The sequence below is a fragment of the Euprymna scolopes genome, chromosome 20 (genome assembly GCF_053919585.1).
Source record: "Euprymna scolopes isolate OS-2025 chromosome 20, ASM5391958v1, whole genome shotgun sequence".
NCBI classification, from domain to species: domain Eukaryota; kingdom Metazoa; phylum Mollusca; class Cephalopoda; order Sepiida; family Sepiolidae; genus Euprymna; species Euprymna scolopes.
The window spans coordinates 10,047,347-10,066,486 of record NC_136501.1 but is presented as its reverse complement, the minus strand read 5'-3'; the positions used below and the strand labels follow the sequence as shown (position 1 = coordinate 10,066,486).

Genomic DNA, 19,140 nt, shown 5'->3' with positions numbered 1-19,140 from the left:
AGGGACTACTATTTGGGACCATGCATAGGAAACATTGATTAGATGTTGGTTTACATTACATTTAAACTTCTGCATATCAGTACAGACGAGGAAGCAGATAGCAGGAAGGGAATTCCGAAGTCTAGCTGTTCAAGGGGAAAAACTATTAGAATAGAAAACTTTCTGGCGTTTAGGGACCTCAACAGTGAAGGGGGGAGATTTTATTGCTAAGCGGGTTTGTCATGGATATGTACATCAAGGGGGAACAAGTACAATGAGTTCATCAGAGCACATTCCATTAAAATATTTTTAGAACAGGCACAGAGATGCAAGATTGCGGGATGGGACAGAGTTTGGGGTTTAGTTGAAAAAGTGGGGCCTATTAGATTGAAAACTCTGTTTTGGATCCTATCAGAGAGGGAGAGGCTAGTGGTACGTGCACTAGCCCAGATGTGGCAACAATACTCCATGCATGGGTGAATGGTGGCCTTGTAGAGGTACAGGATACTCTCAGGTGTGAGTAATTTTCTAGCTCAATAGAGGGAACCCACTTTCCTTGCAGCAGCCTTTGCAATGTCCTCTATTTGTTCCAGTTCATATTGCCTGCAAATGTTAGGCTGAGGAGTTTGAAAGAAAAATTCTTAGGGTGTTATTTGTCATGGATATCGGCAGTTGGGGGTAATTTTTTAACGATTCTGTCATTGTCTTAGATTTATGTATATCTGTTCTTCCCTCGTGCATGTTATAGTGTTGTATCATCAGTAAGTATACATATCTCAGACACAATATTATCAAGGAAGACGTTTATGAACATCAAGAATAATAGTGGTCCAAGGATAGACCAAAGGCACTCCTGCATTAATATTATGCTGCTTGGACGTACATCCATCAATGAAAATTTGGATGGTCCTATTATCTAAGGATCTAATTATATTTAGTATATATCCAGTTATACTGTAACATTTAATTTTCCTGATCAGCCCTTTATACCAGACTGTCAAAGGCCTTAGATATAACAATGCTACAGCCCTGGCTTTGTCTGCCTTATCCAGTTCATGGTAAATGCCTAAATCCATATTGTTTGTCAGAGAGATTTGATTTTGTGAGGTGGTGGACTAGTGCTTGATTAATTAAGGTCTCAAATATTTTAGTGAATAGGGGGAGGAGACTAATAAGAAGACGGCGATAATTAAGAGGGTCAGTCCTTTCACCAGAATCCTTGTACACTGGTACTACAGTGGCCATCTTCCAGCTTCCAGGGAAGCAAGATTCAGCAAGGCATTTATTGTAGAGCTTGAAAAGCACAGGGGCTAGCTCAGGTGAGCATTTCTTAATTGCAGGGATAGAAGGGATGAGATCAGGCCCACACACCTTGAGTTTTTTATGATATCACGAAGAGGTGACTTTTATATCTAGTGTGGTTTCAGTCCACATAGGGAAATTTATTAGTTTATTAAATATTTTAATTCATATCTTTTATAGTAATGATTTATAAAAATTATTTCCTAGTTTGTTGAAATGATGCATTGTATTCAAGTTGCTGTTTAAACCAGAGTTTGAGATTAATTTTCTGTTCTTGTTGAAGCCACACATAAGAGTGAGGGATTCATCAAGACAATCGCAATTCATTGAAATGTGCAATGAAAAAAAAAGACTAAAAGTATGTTTTTATTATTGATATATATTTTTTTACATATCTTTGTTTGAATCATGTTGTAAGAAATCCATATATTGGAATAGAAGCTGTTAAAGAAAATTGTTTTAATCACATTTAGAAAGGATTACAAGAAACTAGCTGTCCTCCTCCCCCTCAGTATTGAATCACTTTTATTGTTGTTTAGCTATACTGTGTTTTGGTTTTTCGTTTACCAGAGTTTTATTTTATAATCTTTCCCACATCCTACGAAATGTTGATTTTATACTTTGTGCCAAAGTATTATAATTTGTAAAAGTTTCACACGTTTACTACCTTGCAAATGTCTCCGAAATTTCTATATAAAGATAAATAGCATTGATCACCCTTCAGCCTTATCCAAGTTAGGTAATGTTTACAATTGTGAGAACACACAGAGACAATGTGTGTGCATGTCTTTTGATTTAGAAATTTGTTTATGAATTACTGAAGTATATATAAGAAAAATGCTGTTGAAAAACATATCTCTTACAAAACAAATTGTCGAAAGAAATTCAAATTTACTCTCTTAATTTTAAAAATAGTTGCTCAACAAAAAGAAAATTCAAACTAAATAAAATATTTTATTGAAAACTCCAAAATCTGCATGGAATTTTAAAGAGAACCTTTTATTTAACCCTTCCATCAGTCACAACTTGTATTTTGAATGTCACTCACACTGATGGTTGAACTTTCAACCCCTCAAAGAATGAAATTTAGAACTGAAAGACTTTATTCAGATACTGGCAGATTCCAGAGTTTGACAAGATACACCTGAAAAAGGTTGGAGGTTATATCAACTGAAACGTTATATAAATAATACCCAAGCTGAGAACGGTAGTCCAAATAATACAAATCATCAATCCTCATCTTAAAAATTTAGAAACAATGACAATTTTTGGTTCTTAAGAGCAAACTATTTCAAGACAAACTGATAAATCAGAATAAAACATAGTTTTTAGATTTTAACCGATCGACAACAAAAGGATTCTGACAAGATGATTTTATACGAGAGGCGTGCAATAAGTAATGCCCCTGAACCACTTCCAGTTGTCTGATCTAGCTAAAGTTTTGCATGTGCAATGATTTATATATCTACAGGTTACAGGCAAATTACAGCTCTGAACTAATTGTGGTTTCTGTTTTACAGGTGTTTGAACTGAGTCAGGTGTGAAATGGAGCCCGTTGAATGTCGAGCAGTGATTCAGTTTTTGTATTTAAAAGGACGCACACCACAGGAGACTTTTGATGAAATGACTTATGGTGATAATGCCCCATCATATGACCTTGTAAAACGCTGGCATCGTGAATTCAAACATGGCCGGAAGTTTGTGGAAACAGCTCCCAGACCTGATCGCCATCCCCCTTCTGCCATTGATGAGGCATCTGTCGGTCAAGCTGAGGCTGCCATTTTGGAAGATCGGAGCATTACTATTCGCCAAATAGCCCAAGATGTCAAGATTAGTACAGGGTCTGTAGAAACTATCATTCATGACCATTTGCATAAGATGTCTGCCAGATGGATTCCTAGGTTGCTCAAACCATTCCAGAAGCGAGAATGCGTTGAGTGCTCGAGGATGAATTTGGAGATGTGCCAAGAAGAGGAGACAAAGTTTTTCAAAAGACTGATTACACAGGATAAAACCTGGGTCCATCACTATGATCCAGAGACCAAAGCCCAGTCAATGCAGTGGAAGCACTTGGACTCACCACCTCCAAAGAAGGCAAGGGTGCAGCCCTCCGCTGGCAAGGTCATGCTCACAGTCTTCTGGGATCAGGACGGAGTAGTGATGACAGATTTCCTGGCAAATGGTACCACAATTACAGGAGCCTATTATGCTTCACTTTTGAGGAAATTAAGGGAAGCTATGAAAATCAAGAGGTGGGGCAAGATCAGCAAAGGTACCCTCCTCCTGCAGGACAACGCTCCGGTCCACAACTCCCATGTCGCCAGATCAGAAGCACGGCGTGTGGTTATGAAATCCTCCCCCATCCTCCCTACTCTCCTGACCTTGCACCCTCTGACTTTCACCTCTTCCCAGCCATGAAGTTGCTTTTGAAAGGAAAGCGTTTCCCAGATGATGCAGCCTTGATTTCTGAAGTCACGTCGTGATTGGAGGACCAACCTGGGGTGTTCTACAAAAACGATTTCCAGAGCTGCATCAAACGATGGGAGAAATACATAACTTTGAGTGGTTCCTATGTAGATAAAGACTAATAACTGTGCCAAGTTTCGTTGCTCTACTGCTATGGGAAGTGGGTCAGGGGCATTACTTATTGTACGCCCCTCGTATATTAGAAAGGAGATGCTAGAAATTAAAGTAATGTGTTTTTATTAGTATATCTAATAATATTAACAGATTTTTTATTTTTTGTTTGGATTTTGGTTTTTTGATAGACAAGGGTGTCACATTCAAAAATTTAATTCTCTCTTTGTTTAGAAACCTAAACCATAATACTTGACTGTCAGGTTTTATAATTTTACTGTAAATGTTTAATTTTAATCTCTATAAAATTATCGGATGTAAATAGCTTCTATAATTTTCAATCTCCTTAAGAAATAAATACTTTTTTTATATATCACACTCATATTACCATCAAAACAGGTTACTATTATTTAAATCAATAAGATGCACTTTCAAATATTCTGTAATACCAATGAACAATCCAAAGATAATCATCAGTTTTTAAATTCTATTAAAAAAAGAATAACTTATAAAATCTTTTAGTTTCTTAAATGGTCTCCACCCTTTCACTAGTATCCCAGAATAACAGCAAATTTACTATTTAATATTGTAAACTGCATTACTTTCAAATTTTTTTTTTTCCGAGGTAAGAAAAAAAAATTGCTTTACTTAATTTTAGTTTTATGTGATTCAATTAATAACTAAATTCACTATCTCATATATCCTCACAAACTGTCTGCTAAGCGAAGCATGTCCGACACAAACCCAAAGGATGCCTTAAACACTTCTAATCAATGGACCTCAAGATGAAGTAATACGCTATGATGATTTCAAAATAGTGCTGAAAGCAAAAATAAATTTGGATTATTGTTTTCATCTTTGGGTTTATTTTCACGTTTCAGTTGATGTAACCTCTGGCCTAGCACAAGTGTATTTTACTGAACTTGGAATCTGCACAGAATATTGAAGGGAACCGTTTATCTAATCCATGAAGATAGCATACTCTCACTCTTGTTAGCCATAACTGGATAAAAGTCTTAAGCAATTCACAATTGTATTTTTGAGTGTTGCCTGTACAGAAGAGTAATATACAATGGAATTTTACCAAGTACTTTATCCACTATACCACAGGTCCTTGCAAATTATCAATCCTCATCTCAAAATTTCAAAAACATTAAAAAATTTGGTAAAACAATTGCTTATTTAATCAAAAGTATTTATGCTATTTCAAGTTATCCGATCAATTTTACTGAAAAAGTAAGATTCAATGTATCAAGGTTTTTTTAGTGTGCAATTTCTAAAAGTTTTACTAAAGTTTTTAAATAAAATTCCACATTAACAATTAGATAGACACAAAAGAAAATTGTTACTAATTACAAAAATAAAATGTAACAATGTAAATAAACATCTTCTATTTTAAACCTCATTTTCATTTTATGTTTTTGGGCCGTTGTAACTCATTACCAGATTTTATGAAGACAATATTGTCTGCCATACCCTATCTGTACAGGGTACAAGTAGAAGGCCTTTAAATTGACAGATGGAGAAAGTAAAGTAGAATGTCAAATACTATGGTTCAATGATGCTCCTAAACCAAAGATGAAGAATAATTTCCAGCTGCATCCACTATTGTATCAAAGAACCTGACAATCTTTAGTTTTGTTGCTTTTTTTCTTTCTGTTAATAAAAAAGATAAACTAAAAATGATTGATGAGCTTGACCTCAATATAAGATAAGAAAAAAATATATTAAAAAAGAGGAAAAGGCAAGAAGTGGAAGGGGGGATCTGTATTTTTTTGTTTTTGTTTTTTGAAACAAATGCAGAATCAGTGAACGCGTGAAATCTGTTGCCATAAAAAAAGACAGAAAGAAAAGTTGACTTAAAAGTGTAAAAGGTGACACTGATGACAAAACAACCACGTAGTCAGTCGGCAATCTGCTGCTGGCCGAGTAAAAATAATCAATAACTTTTACAGCTTGCATTTTATATATAAAAAAATATATGTTTTTTACTCCATCTAAAGTGACCTTATGTCTAACTTTTCCCTTATGGGGTGGAGGTGGGGGATATAAATAGACTATCTAAAATATGGGAGAAAGGAAATGAAAATTTGATTTGGAAATTTCCAAAGTTTAACTGTTATTAATTTAAAAAAAAAAAAAAAAGATTAACAAAAAAAGGTCTTTTATACAACAGTGGCACATTCAAAATATATCTTTGATAGTTTATGACCATGAATTATAAACATTAATTGAACAAAGTATTTCCAGTCTTCTCACAACTAAGCGAAAAGTTAGCAATCATTCAGAATAAGGTCCAAATTTTTTTGTGGAAAAACAACAGAGTTTCTAATGGATGATTTTAACGATTAGTATTTTAAACATTTCTCACAACAGTTGCAACATGAGAATCACTCCTCTGCGATGCTTGCATCTATTCCATTAACGATGAAAGACTAGAATTATCTACTTCTAAAAAAGGTAAATAAATTGGGACTTTATTCAGGATAACTGCTCAGAACTTTACATTCAAATGTAGAATGTAAATGAGACATAAAAGTGACTGAATTTTTTCGCACTTTTTACAAAAAAACGAAAAAGTGATCAAGAAACAAATATATAATAAATGTTACAAAACGCAAAATCGGTTACTCTTTTTAGTGTTTTAACTTATTTTAAAGCGTTTATTATGCATGAAACGCCTGTTAAAACGATGACGGACATAAGGTTGCCAAATTTGGAGTCAAGAATCACTCAAAAGTCAAAAATAAATAAAAATAATGGCAGAAATCCACCAAATAAATACCACCGTGACATTTATTGAGTGAATTTCTATCAATACTGTTTTATTTTCGAATTTTGAGTGATTTTCGAGACTTCCAAGGTGGCAGTTTCATGTCCGCCATCTTTGTTGTCATTTTTACTTAAGCATTGGACACTACTCGAGTTTCAAACTTAATAAACGCTTTAAAATAGGTTAAAACACCAAAGATTTATCCAGATAGGTAGAAAAGTTATAAATCTTGCCTTTGGTAACATTTGTTTCTTGACTACTTTTTTGGTTTGTGTTATAAAACATCCTTCATTGATCTATATGTCCATAACGAAAAAAAAAAAATTGAATTCCCAAACGCGCCTCTGTCGTATCAAAGAACTAAAAGGAAGAGGGCGTGTTGGGAAATGTGCTTGGTATTTTAGTTTCGCTAAATATAAAAAAAAATGTTAAACAAGTCGTGAATAGATGATGTGGTTTGTTAATCATATCACAGCTGGCAAAGTGCCACCTCGACTAATAACACTTGCCTTCTCAACTTGTTGGCAATTCCTGTTACGCGTTTTAGGTGGAAGGAAACTAACGACAGTCCAAATAAAAGATGGTAGGATAGAGTAGAAAAAAACCGTTACCTCGCAGCAATATCGTTTTTTAACATGAGCGGTGTTAAAGAAAACAGCTTGATAAAACACAAGCGCAATCTATTCTAGTAACGCCATTAACGGCACTTAACAACAACAACAAAGGGGAAATTACTCATCTCAAACGACGAGAGTTATTTCCCTTAGTTTGCGAGTTTATAGAAACTGAAGCATAAACACCAGTTCTTAAAATTAGCGTGTAGTATCTGTTCTGATGCTACACTTCAATTTTTTGTTCTCGGTTAATGAAGGAGAAATCCTTCACGATCGAGAAAATTTTTATTTTTGTTCCTTTCCCCACATTAAAAGCCGACATTGGTGTCTAACTCTGCTCCCGTGGGGAGGCAAGTAAATAGAAACAATGAAGATTTCTCTTAGTAGAAAAACATTAATAATAAAACTAAAGACAAAAAAGATTATATGAGAATTTTTCTTTTCTTCGTTTTTTTTTTTTGAGGGGGGGGGCTAAACAGAAAAAATCTCCAATCTTTCTTGAAAAGATTAAAAATGGAAATGAAAAAAGAGAAACAACGAGTAGAGGGAGAGATGAAAAAAGGAAAGCAGGATAAAAGAAGGAAGGGTGGAACGAAAGAGGGGGAAGAAAAGAAGAGAAAGGGGGAAAAGAAGAGAAAGGGGGGAAAGAAGAGAAAGGGGAAAAAGAAGAGAAAGGGGAAAAAGAAGAGAAAGGGGAAAAAGAAGAGAAAGGGGAAAAAGAAGAGAAAGGGGAAAAAGAAGAGAAAGGGGGAAAAGAAGAGAAAGGGGGAAAAGAAGAGAAAGGGGGAAAAGAAGAGAAAGGGGGAAAAGAAGTGTATGAGTATCTTGTGTAATGGAAAATGGAGGAAAAGAGGCAAACGGAGGAAAAGAGAGAGGAAAATGGAGGAAAAGAGAGAGGAAAATGGAGGAAAAGAGAGAGGAAAATGGAGGAAAAGAGAGAGGAAAATGGAGGAAAAGAGAGAGGAAAAGAGAGAGGAAAAAAGAAAAGAGAGAGGAAAAGAGAAGAAAAGAGAGGAAAATGGAGGAAATGGGGGGAGAAATAGGAAAAGTGGAAAAATTTGAAAACTAAACAGAGGAAGAGAGATAAAAGAAACACATCTTAAAGAGAATAGTTTCCTTTTAAAAAACAAAGAAAAACTATAAAACCTAGAAAAACCTTGTTCTAAAATGTTCTTTTTGCAAAGATATTTTCAATCACATTTGCTCTGAGGATTCACATCATTTGACTTGACGTTGGTTATTTTCATATCAACCCTTTTCAGAGATATGTTGAAATAAGTTTCATCCACAATTCGATAAATACTGTTCTTTTGTTGACATTTAGTAAAATTAATAAAGTTTTAAATAAAATAAAACAAGACTTTGTTTAAAGTTTTTTTTATAAAAAATTGTTTCATTCTATAAAGCATATGATGATTAATGTATTCCGTTATGTGTGTAGAAATATACATATATCACATGATCAAAACATCGAAAAAAAAAACATAAAAAACTAACGTAAAGCAAACGATGTCAAATGTAAAAATCGAAAAAACAAAAACAAAAAAGAAAAACGAACGTTAAAACTAAAAACAAAAAAAAAAAAAAAAAACATGTGAAAATGGCTTAAACAAGCCTGTTTCGATATTAAAATTTTAAAAATCGGTGAGTACCCGGGTGTTTTTGGGTGTGTATGGTTGGTCGGGGTGGGGGTGTTAATGAAAACCTAAGAATAAGCGAAGTAAAAAAAAAAAAACAAAAAAAAAACGAACGTTACGTGAAAAATGGCTTAAATAACACTGCTTCAATATTAAAATTTAAAAAAAAAAAAAAATAAATAAAAATAAAAAATCTCACACCAGGATTCAAACCCAAAACGTTTAGATAATAAACCAACGCTCTAACCAACTGAGCTAACACGACATACATGAAATTGTGTCAGTTCTTCAAATATTTAAACTAAATCAGGTCATGACGTCGTCTGACGCATGCGTAGAATTGATCTCGTCATGAGAAGACAGTTTTTACTGACCCTCCCCCTGTAGAAAAGTGTTGATTTACAGGTGAAAAAAATGAACGTTTTTGGCCAATTTTTCGATATTTGTCGGGCGAAGGATGGGGTTTTCATATGAGACCAAACTTGTGAATTTTTGTTCTGTCTGTTGAAAGTTTTTAACAGACACACAAACATACACATACATACATTTTTGCTTTTATATATATATAGATATAGATTTATTTTTAAAAAAATAACTTTAATTTTTTTACAATGAATTCTTTTATGCAGATTTCTTTCTGAAATCAAAGAATTTAAAAAATGTTGATTTAATTTTTTAAAAAAAGTTAAAGATTTTGTGTTAACATATTTACCAACTAGTACATGCTATTTGTGTTAACATATTTACCAACTAGTACATGCTATTTGTGTTAACATATTTACCAACTAGTACATGCTATTTGTGTTAACATATTTACCAACTAGTACATGCTATTTGTGTTAACATATTTACTAACTAGTACATGCTATTTGTGTTAACATATTTACCAACTAGTACATGCTATTTGTGTTAACATATTTACCAACTAGTACATGCTATTTGTGTTAACATATTTACCAACTAGTACATGCTATTGAACAAATCGAATAAACAAAACTTCTAATCAGTCTTATGACAGTGTGTGATACATAGCTCACTAAGATCATTTAATAATCAAAATATGAACAAGAAAAATAATATTTATCAAAATGACTATCGAATCATGTTTGCTGGAGTTGAAATTAACCAAACCAATACAAGTTTCATTCAAACAAACAAAAGAAAGACTGCAACCTCTTTCCCACAGAAGAGACGTAGCGAACCTGTCGTTGTTCTATCGTTATTTCCATGGCAAGTGCTCGTCTGAGTTCCATTCTCTGGTCCCCCCCTCGCCAATCTTTTTCAAAAAACACCCAACTAGCTGAAACCACCGTCAATAATTTTCCCCACTCCTTATCTGTGCCTAAATCAAAACATAGATTCCATGAACAAAGCTTCTTTCTTAGAACTGCACGCCTGTGGAACGCTGTTCCGCTTGCCTGTTTCCCTCCCGACTTCAACCTGGATGTCTTCAAGTCCAACACAAACAAATTCCTGATGAACCGCCCCCTTAAGTAATGACACCTTATCAATTCTCCAATACTATTACTACACTATCCCTTTGATTGCTGTACACACAATAACCCTTATCCCCAAGTGGCCATTGGGCCTTGATATGTGGTGAACTCCATGTAAAAAAAAGAAAAGAAAAAAGGTTTATATTACAATCCATTAATGTATGAAAATGTGGTCAAAGAATTTTTTTTAAAAATAAATAAATGTTATCAAAGGCAAAATAAGTTACTCTTTTACATATCCGGAAAAATTTTTAGTGGTTTTACTCACTTTAAAACATTTAATCAGTTGAAAATCATACAATGTTTTATTGATATATGTGAAGATAAATAGCGATGAGCTAACTTTTAAATACGTAAAGCTTGGAAAAATGAGTTAGAACTAAAAAATTATACAAAATACTGTTAGAAATCCACCCAATATATGCCATGGTAACATATATTGGGTGGGTTTCTAACAGTACTTTGTATAATTTTTTAGTTTTAACTCATTTTTCTAAACTTCACGTATTTAACAGGTAGCTAGTCGCCATTTGTCTTTTTCACATATATCGATACACACTGTATGACTTTTGAACCGATTAAACGTTTGAAAATGAGTAAAACCACAAAAAACTTTTCTAGGTAGGTAGAAGAGTAACTTATTTTGCTTTTGATAACATTTGTAATATTTTTTATTTTTTTACCACTTTTTCATACATCTGTGGATTGTAATACAAACCCAAAAGACGTTTTACTATTAGTTATAATTAAAATTTGATATTGTCCCATTGATTACTGTACAAGCAATAACCCTTATCCCCGAGTGGCCTCCGGCCCTTGATAAGTGGTGACTTCCATGTAAAAAAAAATTAAAAATGATATTTCAAGTAAAAACAATTTGGCCAATTTACTTACATGCAATGCCAAGATGAAATTAATAAAATAACTAAAAAATTAGAAAAAAATTATCGAGTAGAAGATTGCATAGAATCTTTATTAAAAATAAAGTCTTATATTTTTTCGATCCGCTATTGACATAATAGAAGTATGGAAATTCCCATGAAGCAGGGGAGATAAGTCAATTTTTCATTTAAACAAGTAAATACGAACAATCTATATATATAAAAGCGAAAATGTGTGTATGTATGTAGGTATGTGTGTGTGTTTGTATGTCTCGCAAAAACTTTCGACATGGGTCACGGATTTTCACGAGATTGGTATCATTTTAAAGCTCGATCCTTTGCCCGACAAATATTGAAAAATTGGCCAAAAACATTAATTCCTTCATCCTAAAATCATCAGTTTTCTACAGGGAGGGGTCAGCAAAAACCGTCCTCTCATGATGAGAGACGCTCAAGGGTACAAAAAAAAGAATTGTCCCAGTCGTGAAGGATTTCTCCTCCACCGAAAGAGAACAAGAAATGGAAGTGCGGCATCCGAAGAACAGATGCTGCACTTTGATCCTGACCAAAAGGCCAAGAGTAGCGGTGAACCCGTGGAAAAAGGGAAAAAAGGCAGCTGTAAACGACGAAAGGAAGAGAAAGAAAGACAGAGAAAAAAAGATAAGATCATAGCTTATGGTGGGAGAACGTGATGACGTTAAATTGGCATTGACAGCCCGTGGGTGGCGAGGATACCAATGAAATTCCGATGTACAAAGCAAACAGTCGACGAACAGCGGGGCGATAAGTGACCCTATTGAAAAGACGCGTGGCCTTTGTGAAATCGGATTCAGCTGTTTTTATGTCCTCTCAAAAATAATTAAGTTGGGCATCTCTGTTTTTATGACCTGTCAAGTTCCATTAGAGAACACCCGAATGCCAACAGAGAAAGAAAGACAGCTCCTTTTTTGGGTATAGGCCGCCTGGCGAAGATTTGACGGACAGTGATCCCTTAATTCTGATTGGCCAACGACCTGAAACGGGAAGAGACCCAGTCCACGCTCCCACAATATAAGCAGCGAGCCTTGAGAGATTGACAGTTAGAGTTAGAGAGAGAGCTTTGCTTCCTTGGGTCCGACGAACGAAGATTCCCTCATCGATTGACCCTGTCACGTAGATAATTGAGTTTTCTGTCGAAGAGAGAAGAGAAAACCTCGCAGTTAACAAGTGGCCAGTCCCTAACTAAACAGCTAACTGCGATTGTATCCTGATTGAATACAAAGAAGTTTAAACAAAAAGAAACGCTTATTGACTTGGTCCTTTCAATTGTTTTGCATGACAAGTCTGTTTCAGGAAACCGGCCGTTGACATCATCGCCGAGGAAACACCAGAACCAACAACCGGGGTCATTCCACCACTGGACGACGCGCGGGTGACGTAAGTGTCACAATGACAAGTTCGCTTCTACGCATGCGCAAATGACATCGGAACATGATTTAGTTTAAATATTAAAAAAAAAAACAACCTAATTTTGTCAACGTCATCTTAGCTCAGTTCATTAGAGCACGGCCTCATTATCTAAAGGTTTTGGGTTCGAATCGTAGTGTGAGATGTCTTCTTTTTTTTTTTTTCGATTTTTAAAGGTTTAATATTGAAACGGTTATTTAAGCCATTTTTCACGTTCTATTTTTTTGGTTTTTTTTTTTATTTTTCAGCTTTTTTAAAGAAGTTTTAACGTTCGTTTTTCTGTTTTCTTTTTCCATCACATTCGCATTTTATTTTTTTGTTTTTCCGATTTTTACATTTAACATCGTTCGTTTGCCTCACGTTAGTTTGTTTTGGTGCTTTTTTCGATTTTTTAAAGTTTTAACATTTTTTTTTTAATATAAAATATTTAATAATTTACTATTTAATATGTAAAAATATTTACTTCGCTTATTCTTATGTTTTGATTACCCCAAAGCAAACACCCCTCTAAACACCCAGGCAACGCCGGGTACCCCCCACTAGTGTAATATAAAACTACAATCTATATATCTATAAAAGCGAAATTGTGTGTGCGTGTGTGTACATTTCCCTACCAAGCTACTCTGCCAATTTTCGGTGTACAGACTCGAGACTTAATATAAGAGGTATTGAGATTTGGGAAAATCTTTTTAATCGTTTTTTTAGCCAGAAATTTGGCTGTTAAGGGGTCAAAGTTCAACGATTTTGGGTCTTAACACTTGAAATTTTAAATGTAAGTTACTTGGACATGGGTCAAACTTTTTAATTTGATTTGAGCCCAAAACAATAAATGTTAAGAGGTCAAAATTGGGTCAAAGTTTTTTTTAAATTTGACCTTTGCGGTCTCTACCAAATTACTCAGCCAATTTTTGGTTTAAATATTTGAAATTTTACATAAAAAGGTATTCAGACATAGGGCAAGCTTTTTAATCAGTTTTTGACCAAAAATTTGACTGCCAAGGGGGTCAAAGTTCAAAAGATTTGACCCTTGCGGTCTCTAGCAAACTACTCAGTCAATTTTTGGTCTAAACATTTGAAATTTGACATTCAGACATGCAGCAAGCTTTTTAAATCAGTTTTGAGGCGAAAAATTGGCGGCCAAGAGGTCAAAGTTGAAAGAGTTGACCTTTGCAGACTCTACGAAACTCCTCTGAAAATTTTGGGTCGAAACACTTAAAATTTTAGATGTAGGTTACTTGGACATGGATCAAACTTTTTAATTTGATTTGAGCCCAAAACAATAAATGTTAAGTGGTCAAAGTAAAAAAAACATTTGACCTCTGCGGTCTCTACCAACTTTTCTCTATAGTAGTTAAGGAAACCTATTATATAGAAAGGCATTACCGTAAATATTCACACTTTTTAATACATACATATGCACATAAAGTTATGAACAGTACATAGAGTGAAAGCAAAGCCGAGCTGAACTGCTAGTTTATAATAAAATTGATTTTTATTTGTAATCGATCTACTTTATCATTTTTAGTTATTTTACTTATTTTAGCGTGATGTGTAAATGCATGAAATTGTTTTTAATTGTTACGAATAGTAAAGAAACACGTGAAACATCAAGTTCAAATTAGAAAATTTTTTAAATGAAATATCACTGGACATGACAGATGGATTAGAAATAAAACGTGAATGAAAAAGTTTGTCCCTTACAGAGAATCTTGAGTGTAGAATTATTTTGACAAAATTATTTTGATCGAAGGATTATACCCACCTGGGTTGCAATGATGAGAAACAAGGTTGGAGAATTATGGTTGATAGAGATGACCAAGTTGATAGCAAAATATTCAGGGCAATAATTTTAAGAACAGTTTATATGAAATGTACATTTAAAAAAAGAGATGTAAACTAGCTAGAGAGTTGATACAGAAATTATTGTTTAAATTTAAAAAACATTCTTTTCATCTATGTTTTTAAGAGCTAGAATTGTCATTATATTGCAGTTGAGACCAGCCTATCGAAAAAGAATTGTTAATCATATACAGAATGGGGATAGGGATGAGGCTCACCTGTATTAGGTAAAAGTGTAAGGTACAAATTCAATTAAGTGTAGAGATTAGGTCAGACATTCCCACCAAAATAAGGGGGTTAAAATAAAATGGTAAATGCTGAATTGCATTTCTCTACAATCGGTAAAAAACAATTATAAAAGAAAAGCTTTTCTAATATTGGATCCTGAACAAACTCACTTCTTCAAAAACTGACTTTCACAAATTTAAAAAATTTTTGGATGTTTAAGCACCAATTCCATCAAAAACTCTAATTTACAGCACAGTGTTAGGAAAGAAATTTCCTTTATCAACTATTTTTTTATCAATGCTATGTGATACTATCAATGTCCTCCAAATATAAGGAAGTAAAAACAAAAAGAAAAAAAAATTAACAAAAACAGAGGAAATAAGTTTATCAGCAGAATAAGGTAGAGAAAGTTGTTTACCAAATAGTATTGTTAATCAAGGTGTGGCAGCAACTGGAACAAAAGGACCAGATAATATAGGTCAATATATTTAGAGTTAGTTTACGGGCAGTTTTAGGAGTGACAATGAGTTCTGTAACAGTTTATCACAGAGACAGTACACAGTTGAGTGCAGGTCAATCTACTCAGAGCAGATTGAGATGAGTGAACGTCAACCAGTGACAAGGATGCCTGGACAGATTATGTAGGGTTGATGGTGTCATACACCCACACATTCAGTGCAACTGATATTTGCAAAATGCATCAGAATTTGTGTTTGGTTTCATTTTTATACTTGTGAACCAGCGTGCTTCTCGGCAATCACCAATTCATGAGAGATGACAATATGGCCAAAACAAGAAGAGAGGATGAAGGAGAAGACCATGGAAACAGCGTTGGAGTCGCAATCGCTATCTCACAGTTTCATCCATAAACGTAACAGTTGCATTGTAAGTGTTGATCAGTTTCATGTTGTATCTTTGTTAGATGACTTGCAGTGTGAGAATGTGAATTGTATGACTCAATAAGAACCAACAATGAAACATGCAGGACATCTGTTGTAGTCCGAAAAAGTTAAAATCTAATGATTTTTAATTCAAAGTATTTTTTTTTTTTTGAAACGATTAAATTTTATTTAGTTTCTTTGGTTATCTCTTCTTTTCATCAATAAGCACACTTTTACATTTAATATTAAAAATAAATTAAAAAATATTTCAGATTAAAATAATTACTTCAAAAAATTTTTTTCTTAATTTTCATTTTAAAATCAAGTATCATTTTTTTGCAGATAATTGAAGTTCAAACAGTTTTCACAAGTGATATAGCATTTAAAAAAAAAAACAACAACAAAACAGGTATTTTCATATGCTTATCAAATACTATTGTTATATATACCAAAATCATGAAGCAAAATATCTTTAAGTTTATAAAGTATTTCATGAAGATGTTTTTAGTTTGTGAATAGATCTATTATATAAAGGGGGGAATGTCTGTGTTTTATGTGTGTGTGCATGTTTGTTTGCTAAACATTTTTTCATACACGCACCAACTCAGCATCGTTAGAAAGAGTGATCTCTCAGACAAATAATATGTAAAAATTAGAAAAAATAGTCAATTATTTTGTGAAGAAATTGCATTTTAAGCAAAGTCACCTAAAATCATCTCTTTCTAAACAATTTCAGCAACTGCACATGCATCAACCATTGAATTAGTTTAAATACAAGAATTAATGTGAATTCATGATCAGCGCTGTGACCCAGTGGATTAGGAGGTTATCTCATAACCATTAGTTTTGAGCTTTCTGCATGCCTACCAGGTTGTCTTTTTTGTTTATTTTTTTTTTTTTTTTGCATTCAAACAGGGTTGTTTGGGAATTTCAACGGCCAATTATATTAAAACAAAAAAACAATTTTCTTATTTCAATTTTTTTTTATCAGTGGTTTAAATCAACTAAGGGTTAAATTTTTACTTAAAATAAACAAAAATTCCAATCCAATTACGATTCTTTAATTACAAAAAAAAAACTTTCATTTTCATTTTTTTTTAAAACTTCTTTAATTCATACAATTTTGGACGCTAAAACCAACGCAAAAAACATTAACAAAAAAGAAGCTGATAAATTGCAGAGTGAAATGTTTCGACGACTTTTTAATGAAACTAAGTTTATAACATGAACAGCACATGCGCTAATCATTGATATCTTCTTTCATTTGAAATAACTATAATTTGCGATTTCATAGCATATGCATAATTGTAGTTAAACCAGTAAAAGGGTTACTAACTTCAGTTATAGCAGTTCGCACCCGGCACACTTTTTTTTTTTTTGCTTACAAAATTTTGGCTTCTGGCTGATAACACCTGATTTTTTTTATTTGTTCCCCCCCACACACACACACACACACACAATTTTTTTTTTTTTCTAACGCCGGACGCCCCCTCCCCACTCTCGTTGTTCCATTCTTGCCCCACCTCACCCACTATCACAATTCATCATATTTAAGCGCCTTTTATAACAGGGCAACTGCCCTCTCTCATCAACTGCCACAATTTTTTTTTCTTTATGACCAGGCCACCCCTCCCCCGTCCTGTTGTCACAATTTCTTCCCACTGCGCTATCACAATTTTTTTTTTAATGACTGGGCAACGCCGGGCGCTCCCTCCCACTAGTCTCATATAAATTTCAGCTGAAGATTGGGTAACTCTGCTAGTGATGAAAACAAAACCAAAGATAAAACAGCAACGAGAAAAATATATAAGTATGTAAATTACTTACATGTAAAACTTTGTTTGTTAATTCTTCTTTTTCTGCTTGAAGAGTTTCCAGAAGTTTCACAGATTCTTGGTCACTTTGGCTGCTTAACTACAAAAGTGAAGTGGGGTGAAAGGAGTGATTTATCAGAAAAATAGAAATAAGATACGAAAAGATCAAATTGCAATCTAAACAAATGCTATCAGAATTTAAATCTTTATTTCAAGGACAAACAGAAAACAGTCAAAACAAAAAATATACATAATATATATAATCTTTTAAGTGTGGATGTTCATCCGTCAGAACAGCGAGGACCATTTGTTCATCCTGGGTGATGATGGATGACATGGGCTTAATTATGAAATAAGAGTTATGCAATCTCTAACCACTACTCTCCTGAGTTGGAACTATTTGATTCCAGTGGTAAGGAGAAATCCATCACAACTGGAAACAATGCCAAGATAAGCAGAGAGCATATACGGCACCTGGTATTCCCAAATGATCACCCATTTTAGTACTGACCAGGCTCAACGTTGCTTAATATAAGTATGCATATATGTTGTGTGTCAATAACGTAACATAAAGTTAGGTAAACGTCGATATCGAAATTTTAAAATTAATGAGGCTTAACCGCAAGATTGCCATCTATTTCAAAAACTTAAGTCACATTACAAAAATCTCATAAAATTTCAAAGTGATAAATGGAGAGAAAAAATATCTCAAAAAGAAAAAACACCTGTTTTTTTTTTTTCTAAATGAAACTAACTTTAAGTTTAAATTTTCGATGTTTGGAAAATAGCCCATAATATATATTTCATTATAAAAGTTCTATTTTTGTTCGATAAAAAGAAGAAAACAGTTCATAAATTTAAAAAAAAAAAAAAAAAAAGTCCATTAAATTCAAAGACTGTTTGAATAAAACTTCTAACAAAAGGTTCAATCTATACAATTTTGGTCATCTGTAACTAAAAATATGTCGGATGTCACTTCCACCAAATGGCTTTGTAAATAAAGATGAAAGGTGAATTTTGCCACTTCGATTGATGGACATGCTGCACCTACATGCTAGCAGGGATCACGAGTGCAAGTCAGTGCATGTTGTGTTGACGGAATTTGCCATCCCCACATCACATTTGAATACATAAGGAAGGGGACACGCGAGTTTTCAGTCAGACTAGAGTCAGAGCCAAAATCTACAACAGTGTAGTAAATAACGGGCAATCAACAATTCCCCCACTAACCAACAATCACGAGGTTGTCTCCTCAGCAACTGACAAGGCTAACATGCTTGCCAGTCGGTTTGCCTCAAACTCCACACTGGACCCTTCCAACCACCCCCTACCTGACTTTCCTATGCGGACAGACGCCACACTAGACGATCTGAAAACCACCCCTGCTCAGGTGCATGCTATCATAAAAAACCTTGACACCTCAAAAGCATGTGGACCTGATCTTATCCCAGCTGTGCTATTAAAAAAGTGCTCAGCCGAAGTAGCTCCAGTTCTCTCCAAACTCTACAACAAATGCCTTAATGAAGCTTGCTTTCCGGGCTGTTAGAAAACTGCTTCTGTTGTACCAGTATTCAAGAATTCTGGCGAAAGGACAGACCCATCAAATTATCGCCCCATTAGCCTCCTCCCACTTTTTGCCAAAATATTTGAGACCATAATTAACCATGCTCTAG

At 34.0% G+C, this 19,140-nt stretch overlaps 1 protein-coding gene across 2 annotated transcripts in view; it reads right to left on the bottom strand.

Moving 5' to 3' along the window:
• Positions 1–19,140, bottom strand: part of LOC145241312 (golgin subfamily A member 2-like) — a 129,284-nt gene that overhangs the window by 34,648 nt on the left and 75,496 nt on the right. For both annotated transcript variants that reach the window (XM_080104121.1, XM_080104122.1), the window contains exon 13: positions 17,481–17,567. In XM_080104121.1, the coding sequence (XP_079960247.1) occupies positions 17,481–17,567 (87 nt within the window). The remainder of the gene's footprint in view (positions 1–17,480; positions 17,568–19,140) is intronic.